Source organism: Cucurbita maxima, unplaced genomic scaffold, assembly GCF_002738345.1.
Source record: "Cucurbita maxima cultivar Rimu unplaced genomic scaffold, Cmax_1.0 Cma_Scf00012, whole genome shotgun sequence".
In the NCBI taxonomy this organism is placed as follows: domain Eukaryota; kingdom Viridiplantae; phylum Streptophyta; class Magnoliopsida; order Cucurbitales; family Cucurbitaceae; genus Cucurbita; species Cucurbita maxima.
In genome coordinates, this window is record NW_019272028.1 from 1,079,801 (window position 1) to 1,091,610 (window position 11,810).

At 37.6% G+C, this 11,810-nt stretch overlaps 4 protein-coding genes across 9 annotated transcripts in view; 3 read left to right on the forward strand and 1 right to left on the reverse strand.

The window, feature by feature from the left end:
- The window catches only part of LOC111487723, a 7,885-nt gene extending 7,080 nt beyond the window's left edge, over positions 1 to 805 (forward strand). For both annotated transcript variants that reach the window (XM_023135230.1, XM_023135231.1), the window contains exon 10: positions 135 to 805. In XM_023135230.1, the coding sequence (XP_022990998.1) occupies positions 135 to 366 (232 nt within the window). In that variant the 3' untranslated portion in view covers positions 367 to 805. The remainder of the gene's footprint in view (positions 1 to 134) is intronic.
- A 2,002-nt stretch (positions 806 to 2,807) lies between these two features.
- On the forward strand, positions 2,808 to 4,396 carry LOC111487728 (40S ribosomal protein S19-3-like). Its single transcript, XM_023135241.1, has 4 exons — positions 2,808 to 2,943; positions 3,535 to 3,625; positions 3,761 to 3,944; positions 4,048 to 4,396. Exons 1-4 carry the CDS (start codon positions 2,860 to 2,862, stop codon positions 4,118 to 4,120), a joined length of 432 nt encoding a protein of 143 aa, XP_022991009.1. The 5' UTR covers positions 2,808 to 2,859; the 3' UTR covers positions 4,121 to 4,396.
- A 764-nt stretch (positions 4,397 to 5,160) lies between these two features.
- LOC111487724 (protein WVD2-like 4) lies at positions 5,161 to 8,020 on the reverse strand. The gene is made up of 8 exons (XM_023135232.1): positions 6,995 to 8,020; positions 6,854 to 6,899; positions 6,674 to 6,766; positions 6,463 to 6,582; positions 5,943 to 6,041; positions 5,754 to 5,813; positions 5,563 to 5,657; positions 5,161 to 5,488 (listed from the first exon to the last, which is right to left on the reverse strand). Exons 1-8 carry the CDS (start codon positions 7,918 to 7,920, stop codon positions 5,365 to 5,367), a joined length of 1,563 nt encoding a protein of 520 aa, XP_022991000.1. The 5' UTR covers positions 7,921 to 8,020; the 3' UTR covers positions 5,161 to 5,364.
- Positions 8,021 to 8,899: 879 nt separating this feature from the next.
- LOC111487725 (BAG family molecular chaperone regulator 8, chloroplastic-like) lies at positions 8,900 to 11,202 on the forward strand. Of its 5 annotated transcripts, XM_023135236.1 has the most exons (4): positions 8,901 to 9,633; positions 9,710 to 10,297; positions 10,334 to 10,451; positions 11,118 to 11,201. In XM_023135236.1, the coding sequence occupies exons 1-4, from the start codon at positions 9,010 to 9,012 to the stop codon at positions 11,177 to 11,179; spliced, it is 1,392 nt and encodes a 463-aa protein (XP_022991004.1). In that variant the 5' UTR covers positions 8,901 to 9,009; the 3' UTR covers positions 11,180 to 11,201. The 5 variants fall into 5 exon arrangements, with proteins under 5 accessions (XP_022991001.1, XP_022991002.1, XP_022991004.1 ...); XM_023135233.1 differs by having other exon boundaries at positions 8,900 to 9,633; positions 9,710 to 10,451; positions 11,118 to 11,202; XM_023135234.1 differs by having other exon boundaries at positions 8,900 to 9,633; positions 9,710 to 10,451; positions 11,136 to 11,194.
- Positions 11,203 to 11,810: the final 608 nt, after the last annotated feature.

Here is an 11,810-nt window from a genome sequence, read left to right on the forward strand (position 1 = left end):
AAAAAAAAAAAAAAAGCAGAAAAAGGGAAAATTTTCAAAAAAACTTCTAATAATTGCTAGAAGACTAGAAAGATGCAGTTTACAACCTCCTAAACATTAGTTTTAGTATCTGAGTTATGCCACTTGGTGTGCAGATTGGAAAGGACAGCCTCCATTGTGGACTTAATGGTTGAATGTCAAGATTTGGAGCGATTTTCTGTCATTAATCGTTTTGCGAAGTTTCACATACGTCAAGCAGAACTCTCTGGAAATGTATCATCAAATGGATTAGTTACATTGGCACCAAAATCATGCCCCCAAAGATATGTAACTGCACACCCCATTCCCAGTCATCTTCCGGAGGGTGTACAATGCCTTTCCCTGTAGCAATAGTTAATTGGACCCTCACAACTAATTCCCTAGTCACATCGACATACAAACCATATCCTGCCCGTCTTTTTGTCTATGATCTCTGCATTGACATGATGTGGCACCGTAGAAGAAACAGGATACAAGAATAGATTCATATGGTGGAAGCTTTTGATAATTGAGGCCATCCATTCTTTTTCAAATCTAGGCCAAACCGTTGTTTATTTTGGTAAAGTACATAGTGTTATAATGTATCATGTAAATTTTCATGAATTTCCCAGGGGGAACAAGTTATTCTGAAGTGAACTCTTCAGAGAGGATGATGTTGGGTATGGTTATCGAATATTGCGTTTCCGATACGTAAATTAGAGAAACTAGCCTGCCAATTTATTGCTCTGTGTATTACTAGTCTTGTTTTTTGCAGTTTTTCTTCTACTGTATCACTTTTTCAGGTTTATTTTTAAGAAAAAGTTGAGGAAATCAGCATGGATGAAGTTGGCATCCTGAAGACCAAGCGAATATAACAGTGAAAAAGGTAAAAGTTCTGGTTTTAAAATCTAAAGTTCCCAACAAATGCGTATTTTTTCCTTTTAATTTATTTCTTTTTCATTGGTCACGTGTAAGCTTGTTCATTGATTGGGAATGACAGACATTGACTGTTTCCTAAGTGCCAAAAGAGAACACATTTATGAAGTAATATAGGACAAGAAGATATTCTTCTTGCATTCCTAATACATTATGATTTTTAAAGTTTCCTTTTTGTCGGAAGATTCTGTGGTTTGGTTGGTTGGCTGAAAGCAGGTATAGCTTGTTTTGTCAATGTCAGTATCTGGTTCAACTCATGATTGGGAAGATGATGTGAGAGAAAGCTGATATCATATCATTTTCAAAGACATTCTGAATAATAATGGGATTCATGAAACAAATCCAAAACCAAGTCTTTTTCTTTGCATATATTATAATAAATGTTCCAGCTTTGTGGGGGCTATTTGATTCTACGAGGATAAAGTTAGTGGATGAGTTTCCTTCAATGTTCTTTTCTTTCATGTTCAAGATTCCTTTGGACTAATTGTCCTGATTCTCTGGAGTTGGACCAGTTTTTGTTCAGTCACTGTAATGCGAACTGTTCTGATCTGCCACCATTTGATCTGACTTTGCTGTTTGATGATGCTGGCCTTCAGCGACTTTCTGACACCTTTTTTCACCTCTTAAGATTTCATTGTTTTTTTGAAAGGCTATTGACCCAAATGTAAAAATGATATACAATATGAATATGAAAAGTTTTTATAAGGACGTAGAAGTCTTTTTCTAGTAGACACGTTTTAAAATTGTGAGGTTGATGATGATACGTAACGGACTATAATGGACTATATTTGTTTGCGTTGGACTTGAGTTGTTATAAATGGTATCAGAGCTAGACATCGGGCAGTGTGCTAGCAAAGACGTTGACCCCAAAAGGAGAGGATTTTGAGATCTCGTCGGTTGAAGAGAGGAACGAAACAAACTTATAAGGGTGTGGAGATCCCAAGTGGGTAGGTAGTGGGATCTCACATCGGTTGGAGAGGGGAACGATCCCTAATAATTGTGAGGCTAATATCGTAATGGACCAAAGAGAACAATATCTGTTAGTGGTGGGTTTGAAGTAGTAATAATATTATTTATCTTATTACTGATCATTATTTTACAAAATCAACACTAAGAAACACAACTTTGTACAAGATTGAACAAACAAATCTTGTGTTTTAAGCCCTCATGCAAGCATGACAAATTTCATACAATTTCTTCACCCGATAGAATGGAACCTGGAAAAAAGTGAGCAAATTCAAACCTGGGATATAGAAATAACTGATATTGTCTACTTTGAGTATGACCTCTCATGTCCGTTCTTTTGATTTTTAAAAAATGTCTTATATCATTGGAGTTAATATACTTCACTTAATTAACTAACTAACGTGGGACTCAGTGGAGCAAAAAGTAGCATACTGATTACCATACCCATATAAAGACCAAGAAAACCTATGCTCAAAACCCCTGACCCAACAGAAGACTACTTCTTAACAAATCATAATTAGTAATTCTCTATTACTACGAAAGAGACTCCACTCATACTATCAATAACTTCTAACTCAAACACAATGTATCACATACTACTCCTTACACCTTCCGATCATGATGGTGTGGATAGGCATACGAAAACTAATCCTTGCCTATGTCATGATTTTTATTACATAAAAATATAATATAATTTTATATAATAATAAATAAAAAAATTTACTAAAAATTTGTTGAAGTATTAAAATCATAGATAGTTGAGTCAAAATTAGAATAAAAATTAAAAAATAAAAAACTTTAAAATTAGAGAGTAAACTGAATTAAAAAATAAAAAATAAAATGAAAAACCAGAAATCTAACAGGCCGAGCCCAAATGAAGCATCAACTAATATAAAAAGTTGCGGAAGCCCTATTTCTAAAGTTCTCCTCTTTAGCGCGATCATCTGCACTTGCTCAAGCATGGCGACGGCGAAGACTGTGAAGGACGTCTCTCCTCACGAATTCGTGAAAGCCTATGCGGCACATCTTAAGAGATCTGGAAAGGTATTGATTTTTCATCTCTACTTCACCTCTGTTGATTTGGTGGCTTACAGAAGTTGAATGTGGATTAAAGAGAGCATTTTAGGATGTAGATTTTGATCATGGAGTGAAGGCTAGGTTCGTTTCGGTGTAATTGCTCTGTTTTCAGCTTTTGCGGGCTAGTTTGGAGGTTTTAGGGTTTTAGTTGATCCTTATTTGTATGTGTTAGAGCCTTATTGTGCTTATGATTTATATGAGTAGCTTTTTTTATATGTTTGGTGAAGATTCCGTTGTTACTAGTCTAGGTGGTTGTGAAACACGCACGCTTTGAATATGTTGTTCTGGTTATTTGTATTTTGTTCTTACATGCCCTCGAGTACTTTTGAGATCTAATTAATTTTGTGACATGTTCTTCGTCTAAACAATTTCGTAATACGAGATTTTGAACTTTTTGGAATCTCCCTAGTTTTGTTATAAGATTTTAATTCCAATCCTCTAAATAGTTGACATACTTTCCCTGATGTGTTATCACTTTGTTGTACATAAAGTATTTCTTGTTCGAAATAATTCGACTAGGATTTGTTTTTAACTTGCTATTCAATCATTGCCAAGCAGGTTGAACTTCCTCCATGGACTGATATAGTTAAAACTGCAAGATTCAAAGAGCTTGCTCCTTATGACCCTGATTGGTATTATGTGAGAGCTGGTCAGTCCCCCCTCTTCTCGTCCATTTGTATTCCATGTATTCACTTGCAATAAAACCTACCAATATGAATTGCTGCTATCATGTATGTAACATCTTCCCTCACTGTCTCATGATTACTTTTTCAAACTTCTTTAGCCTCCATGGCTAGGAAAATCTATTTGAGGGGAGGTCTCGGTGTGGGGGCTTTTAAGAGGATTTATGGTGGAAGCAAGAGGAATGGAAGTCGCCCTCCACACTTCTGTGAGAGCAGTGGTGCTATTGCCCGTCACATTTTACAACAGTTGCAGGAAATGAATATTGTTGATGTCGATCCCAAGGGGTGAGTGCAAAATTCTATTGGGTTTTGCCCCTTACATCTGATATTCCAAGTTCAATGTCAATCGAACATATTTGATGTATTTTTCTCTCCGTATGTGTTACAGTGGTAGAAGAATCACATCAAGCGGCCGACGGGATCTTGACCAAGTTGCTGGCCGGATTGTTGTTGCCCCTTGATTGGTGAATAGAGATTTGTGCGGTTGCTGATGAGATACCACCATGAAAATTTTGGAGTAAGCTGTTGAAAGATATTCAGTTGAAGATAAGTTTAGTCTTGTTTTCGTGGGTTTTGGATGATTTAAACTTTATTTTCATTTACTTGGTCATGATTTATGGGTTTTCAGGATGAAATATGTTTTTCAATATTGTCAACAGTAACCTTGATATGCTTAGCATCAGACCTTTATAGTAATTTTTGTGATATCATATCTTAGAGTTTGTCCACTTGAATCTTCTCCACTGTTCGTAATTATATCGTTTGAATATGCTCATTTTAATCCGTAAGTTTCCAATAGAATTTTGTGTGTTATAGCTGATTGAATTAATCTCCATATTATATATAATATATAATATAGATCCGCTAATAAGAATTAACTTAAAAATTAAATAAAATTAAACCCAAAAGTATGCTTGATAAACGTGCACAACAAAATTTTGAAGTCTCAAGCAGTCCAATTAATTTTGGTTTTCAAATTAGGGTTTTGAGTTATAGGTTATAGGCTTTAAGTCTAACAAAACTAGGGAGAGAGGTGAGTTCTCATAATCCACTTTCCTTGGGGGACAACATCTTGACTCTAATACCATTTGTAACAGCCTTAGCCCACTACCTATAGATATTGTCCACTTTGACCCGTTATGTATTGATGTCTGACTCACAAGTTTTAAAATACATCTACTAGAAAGATATTTTCAACAACACGCTCCTAAGGAATGGTTTGTGTTCCTCTTAGAGACGAGATTTAACAAGATTTAACAAAGTCCAAGCACTAGTAATGTTTTAGGATAATAGAGAGTAAAAAAAAAATTTTGTTTTCCTTTAATATTAGGATACTAGAGAGAAAGCGGCATTTTGGACCGTCCTAAAATGCAATTCTAAGTTTTATTCAACTTTTGTTTCTTGCCCTCCCATTGCAATAAATCCTATTTGAAAAGGGCTGGTTGGTTGTCGAGTAAAAATCTTAAGATACTAAGAAGAGAGGGCTCTGGGCGGGCATATGTCTATAAGCAAGCAGCAACTATAATTGGTTGCTTCATTTGTAATACTATATCAGCTCTGCCAAAGAATACATCAGAAACAAATGGCCATCGAAATTAAAAGAGAGAAAGAGAACAGATATGTTTATGGGGGAACAACTATGTCACAAAATTTGAACAGACAATTGTTTGTTTCTCTACAAGCAACCTCTCCTCTTCTTCTTCCTTCATTGTTGTTGGAAGCTATAATGGCTCATCATATCATCAGTCCAAGACAAGCAGGATTTGATCTTCTTCTGCTGTGGGATATGGAACTTTGGTTCTCTGGGTAAAGTTGGAAGCTTTGCTGACCTTTACAAGAACAAAGCATTCATCTCAAGTTTCTCTCAAAAGAAATTGAAATTGAAACAACTTTTGTTCTGTACCTTTTAGGGATGAAGGGCCTATCAAAGTAAGGCATTGGCTGTGCCTTTGGAACCAATTCCTTTCTCAACCTCCTTACTTCTTCCTCCTCAGCCATCTGTTAGGTATCATAAATATCACCCCATTCATGTTTCAGATGCAGAAAACAAACAGACAAACTAACTAACATATATAAATTGATAGCCATTTCAACCTTTTGCTGTCTCTCTCTTTCCATCTTGTACTGCTCTAACAGTGTCAACTTCTTTGCTACCTTCATTATCAGAAAACAAACATGGATTTAATAATCTAACTTCTTTGCTACCTCCATACATAATACTTTCTACAATGATCAACAAAGGAGGATTTCTTTCCATTTTAAGAGATAAGATCGAAAAACCACCTGATGATCAAAATCGGCGCGTTCCACTGCCCTTACATCGCTGTGGAGAACCAGATCCACTGGTCTTGTATTTTCCTTCACAGGCGGTTTTACAAGACACTGCAAATGGAAATGCATACTTAGTTTTAAGCATGAGTGGCATTTACCGGGGTGAGGTACATTTCTGTAACAGCCCTGTCCCTAAGCCCACCACTAACAAATATTGTCCACCTTAGTTCGTTACGTATCATGATTTTAAAACGTGTCTGCTAGGGAGATGTTTCAACACCCTTGTAAGGAATGCTTCGTTTCCCTCGTTGGCACACCACTCGTTGCCTGGCTCTGATACCATTTGTAACAACTCAAGCCCACCACTAACAGATATCGCCATCAGCCTCATAGTTTTAACACGTGTCTGCTAGAGAGAGGTTTCTACACCCTTGTAAGGAATGCTTCGTTTCCTTCTTCAACCAAGGTGGGATCTCACAATTTCAACACATTAAAACGCTTGTATGGAGCAAAGGAAATTGAAGATGTTTACCTCTGGTTCATCAGTTGTCCATGGAAGACCTTGAGCAATTGGTATTCTCTGTCTCTCTTCCTCTATCATGCTTTCTTGTACCCTCTTCAGAAACTCTTCTTCCTTCTCCTTTCCTCTTTCCTACAAATTCAAAAGAAACAAAGAAGTAAACGTTATGAATATTGTAAGGTTAAGCTGGAATTTTTATGGTCTCCATTTCCATCTTCCTTACCTCTGTTCTGAGCTTAAATGGCTTTTGCCTAGTGATTTTCAGCTGCTTTTTCTTCCATCTACTTCCACCAATTGTGCCAGCCGATTCAGTGCTCTGTAAATCAAAACAATCATTAAAATTACCAATCAGATAACTCAACAGTTCATTGACAATCATCTTCTCAAAGACATCTTCGCTTACACTTCTTCTGCTTCTTCTACCACCATTGGAAGTCCTACTTGAAATGCTGCAATTGGAAAGAATACACCAAGAGTTAGACCATAAGAACCCAAGGGGATTCATTCTCCATCACAATGTGGTAAAATTAACTAAGCTACCAACCTTCCATGCGGTCCGTCCCAAGAAGACGAAACGGAAGCTTGAGGATCCAAACCAAGATTTTCCAATGTCAAAAGCAGCTCCGATGGGCAAAACAAAGAAGATGAAGCCTGCATTTCGGACACCTTCGGAGGAGCCAATCCTGGCAATGGCCATTTCATCACCTTGCTCTTCTCTTCCATGTGCTTCTCTTGGTTTTCTAATTGTTTCTCCTCATTATCATCGTTCTCTTTTGAAACCTTTGTAGTTCTGAGGTTCTCAAACGCCATTACCAAATTTTTTACTTTCCCAGATCCTCTTTCTATAATACTGTTCCTTCGCCTCTTCATCATTGAACTACTCATTTGTTCAGGCGATTCGCTCTCACCATTAACATCACGATTCTCTGATTCAGCCCTGTCTTCGATTTGAAGGTCTTGAATCATCAATTTCCTCTCCAGTTCTTCTTCAATTTCAATCTCAGCCCTAGTTGTCTCATTAATCTGCTCTGATTCATCGATTTCCCCAATTCCACCGCTCTGATTCTTGAAAAATTCCTCCTGAGAAGCCCTCAGAGTATCGTACGCCATACACAGACATTTCTTCGCACCACTCCCAATTTGAACTTCACACTTACAATCAGTCTTAGATCTCCCTGATTTCTCCTTCTTCAAATTCTTCTTGGCCACCACGAACTTCCTCTCCCTGATCTTGTATTTCGGAGAGTTCATAACCGCCTTGGGGTTTTTCGCGGCCGATTTCTGAGTCGCCTTTGCAGATTTGACGGAGGGAGAGGATTTCGCGTGCTTCGGAACTGGGCTAATCGAATCGTTGAAATTCGGATTCGTATTCTCAGAATGCCTCGGAACTTCTTGAATCATCTTCGATCTAGAGCCACATGAGTCTTTCACAGGCGTCACTGTTCCACCGTTCTTGCCGATCGGACCCATTTGCCTGAAACTAAAATACAGATAAAGAAAAATTGGTAACACAATTCGCCGCCGCCGCCGGATAGTTGAGTTGGATTCGATCGTCTTCGGAACCGAAAGGGAATTGAATTGAAAGGATATATTCGAGAAGAAGAGGAAAAATGGAACGTTGAGCACAAAACGCTCTGTGTAACGGCTAGTATTTGTGGGCCGTCTGATCGAAAGTTTTGAAATTGCGTTCGGCTCTCAAAACCGTTGGATTAACCCTAGTGGAGCTTGGTCTGAATGGATTTAACTTACACTACTACCAACCGTTGTGGCTGGGCTACTTGTGATACAAAAAGAGGCCCAAAGATGGTAGGTTATTACGATTTTACCCATAGCTTTACGAAATTGCATTTTTATTAATTTATAAATATTATAGGTTTGGTATTAGACAACGGGAACTCAAACACCATATTCATTATTCGTCTGGCTTTGTGGCTTAGTTGTACCTTAGGCGAGCAATCAAACAGCGCTTGTGCAGAATCCAAGCTTGTTTGACCACACATGTTGCTTGTGTGGTGTCTTATCTCGTTTATGTCTTGACTTCTTTTCAATGGTCACTCTATATGGTGTGTTAGATGATGCATCATTCTTATTGGCTATATCATGGCACTCGTCTAGGCCTTCACATGGTCGAATGAGCGCCATTTGAGGGTCGTTGCTTCTCTTGTCGCAACGTGAAAGTTATAACTTACTCTCTTCATAATTAGGGTGTGACACCGAACAAACCGTGTATCTAATCATCAATATCTAGAAATTAAAATTACTATGAGTTAAATATATATATATATATCAATTTTTTAAAGTTGCAATTTTATTTTATTTTATTTTTGTTGGAAAATATATTTTTCAACCAATCAAATTTAGCATTTAGTGGTTTAAAGTATAAAATAAAAAGTCAATTCATAAGATTTTGGTCAAATCCTCATTAAAAGTAAAAACAAAAGTTTATCAAAATCGAAGCCCCTTTACTTAGCTTTCTTACACATCCGTCGTGGTGGCTCTCTCATCTTCTTCTTCAGCTCCAAGCCCAAACCCTTGAAAGCTTCGATCTTGAAGCCTCTAATGGCTTCACGTCACTATCCTCATCAACCCCACCTCCACCTTCACCGAACCCATCTTCCCTCCGCCTGTTGCTGCGGCTGCGAAGGCGGCGATTTCGCCAATCCCTGCTTCCAAACCCTCCACCCCTCTCCTCCTCCGCCGTCTCCCTCCGACCCCCTTCTCCAAGCTCTTGCTTCTCAAATCCTTCAATCGGCTCAATTCCAGCACTTGTCTCACTACCCAACGCTTCGTACCAAGAAATTTCAATCACACTACCAATTTCAACCCCTCGGTTCCCAAAATCCGAAGCGCGTTCGTGAGCAAGAGCTCCCCCAAGTCATCCACCACTCTACTATCTCCTCTCTTGTCTCTCGCATCGAAGCCCTCGAATCCTCTCTCCATCGAGTTTCTGGTTCTCATGTTCCTCCCCAATCTCTCCGACAAGTTGCTGCCAGTACAATCCAGACCTATTTTCGAGCGTTCCTTGTTCGCCGATCGAGAGCACTAAGAGAGCTTAAAGATCTCGCCATCATCAAATCTAGATTTGAATCTCTTCAATCGTCGCTCTGCAACGAATTCTACTTTGATCGTAATGCCATTTCTCTCGAAATAATGGATTTGCTTCTCCATCTCGATTCCATTCAGGTAATTGAAACTCGGTCGCTGCCACTTTCGTTCTTCTACTTTATTTCAATGTATCTTCCTTTGATTTTCTTCTCAGGGTAATGATCCAATGGTCAAAGGTAGCAAGAAATCCCTTAGCAGAGATTTGGTTCAGTTTCTGGATCGGATTGATAACTTATCTGTGAAGAGGAACGGCGGGCTTCCACTCAAGACAATGAAAAATACAGGGTTAGGCCAAAATGTTAGTAAATCCAGAGTTTCTACCCCTAAGCAGCTTAAGAACTCTGAGAATCAGAAAGGGACTATCGAGAAATTAAAGAGCAGAATAGAAAAGATTTGTGAGCGTTCGAAATTTTTTGAGAATGATGGGAGAGATTTGGATCTTAAAAGGTTTCACCATGTTGGTGATGATGATGATGAGGAGGAGGAGGATGAATCCCCTAGAATCCATGACAAGAACCGTGATCAAACTCGAGATCAAAATCTTGGAAATGGCCATCAAATTCAACCTAGAGTGAAGAAAAGTGTTAGATTTGCTGAGAATGGTAGCTTATTTAGGGTTTTAGGCAGCAATAGCCCACATGAAGATTATGGTGTTTTGGATGAAAGGGATGAAAGGGATTCAGGTGATGAACTTGTGGAGGATATTTTCAATGAAGCAGTGGAGATTAAGGAGTTTTCTGAGGTAGCTGAGGATGATGAAGAAGAAGCTCATGGAGAGATGAGTGATGGAGAAAGAAACCCAGGAAGAAAGATGAGCAGTGGCAATGGAGGTTCTTCATTCTCTGCTCCATTGCCTATGAAGATGGAGAACAAAGCTGATTTGATCATGAAGAACAGTAAGTCTCTGAAAATCTTGGGATGATTATGCATTCATTCTTTTTAACCAAATGTTTCAAATCCTGATTGCCTATGATTCTCCGTTTCATTTCTTGGAAGCTTCATTCTTTGAACAACCTCTGATACTGTAAACTGCTGCTTCTGGAATTTGGCCTTGGCCTTCGCCGCTACCTTGCCTGTGTTTCTGTAATGAAAGCCTCAGTTTTATTTCATTTCTTTAAGCCCTTTGCTTTGTTCTGATACTCCATGGGCTAACCTCAAACTAGGCTGATCGTTTGTCTTGAATATTGAATACTCTACTCGAAACCACTCGGAGTTTATTCCTTGCTCGAACGAATAGGATACTTGAGTTGTGTATGTGGATCGATTGAGCTAACTCGTGTGCTAAGTATACGTGTAACTACATGATTCATGTCTAATAGTTACAATGTAAGGTAACTTACGTGTGCGAGATGGCAAAACATGTAAAAATAAAATCTGTCCACTGGTGCCACGAATAGTATGCAAGTTCTATGTATGACTCGTGAACTTTGGGACAAGAGTTAGATTTGAAACTCGCGACACACGTTCATAGTCCCAATGAAAAGGTGGATTGAGAAATGTGTTATATTTGCCCATGACATCATTCATTAGATTAGGAAACTAATTGTTGTTGGCATTGATAGGAGACGTACTCAATGTAGATGTCAACGACAACAAACTCAAAATATTCATGACCCACACGTAGGGTTTAGGACCAAGAACACACTAGATCATATTTCTATTGCACGTTTTGTCTTCCCCTAAATACTTCTTGATAAAAATTCCGCGAGGTTATCAAATGCAGAATGTTCTATAAGTGTCACCTTCTTATTATATTTTATAACTTTTAGTTATTTTAAGCATTTCTTCACCTTCATATCTGGAACACGCTCTCTATTCGAATGTGGTATCTATTAATCATGTATCTCTCATTTGCTCGTGTATCATACAATTGATAGATAAAATACAAACAAATTAATAAATTGTACGACATATAATCTGTAGATATCTTAATGATTACGTAGAAAGATCTAATTTTTTATTTTACTCCCATTATTATTATTTTTTTATGCAAAACTCTTAAAATGTGTAATTTTTTTTTTATTTAAACAAAATTGTTCTTCAAATTACCTAAAGAAAACTAATAACGATATTACAACTAAAATAATCGGAAGAAATAAATCCATCACAATTATAATATTACGAATAATACAGAAATGAAAATCTCAGCTCACCAGAAATTGCATTGCAGTATACGAAACCTAGATTTTTTTTTTTTTTTTTTTTTTTTTTTTTTTTTTTTTTTTTTTTTTTTTTTTTTTTTTTTTTTTTTTTTT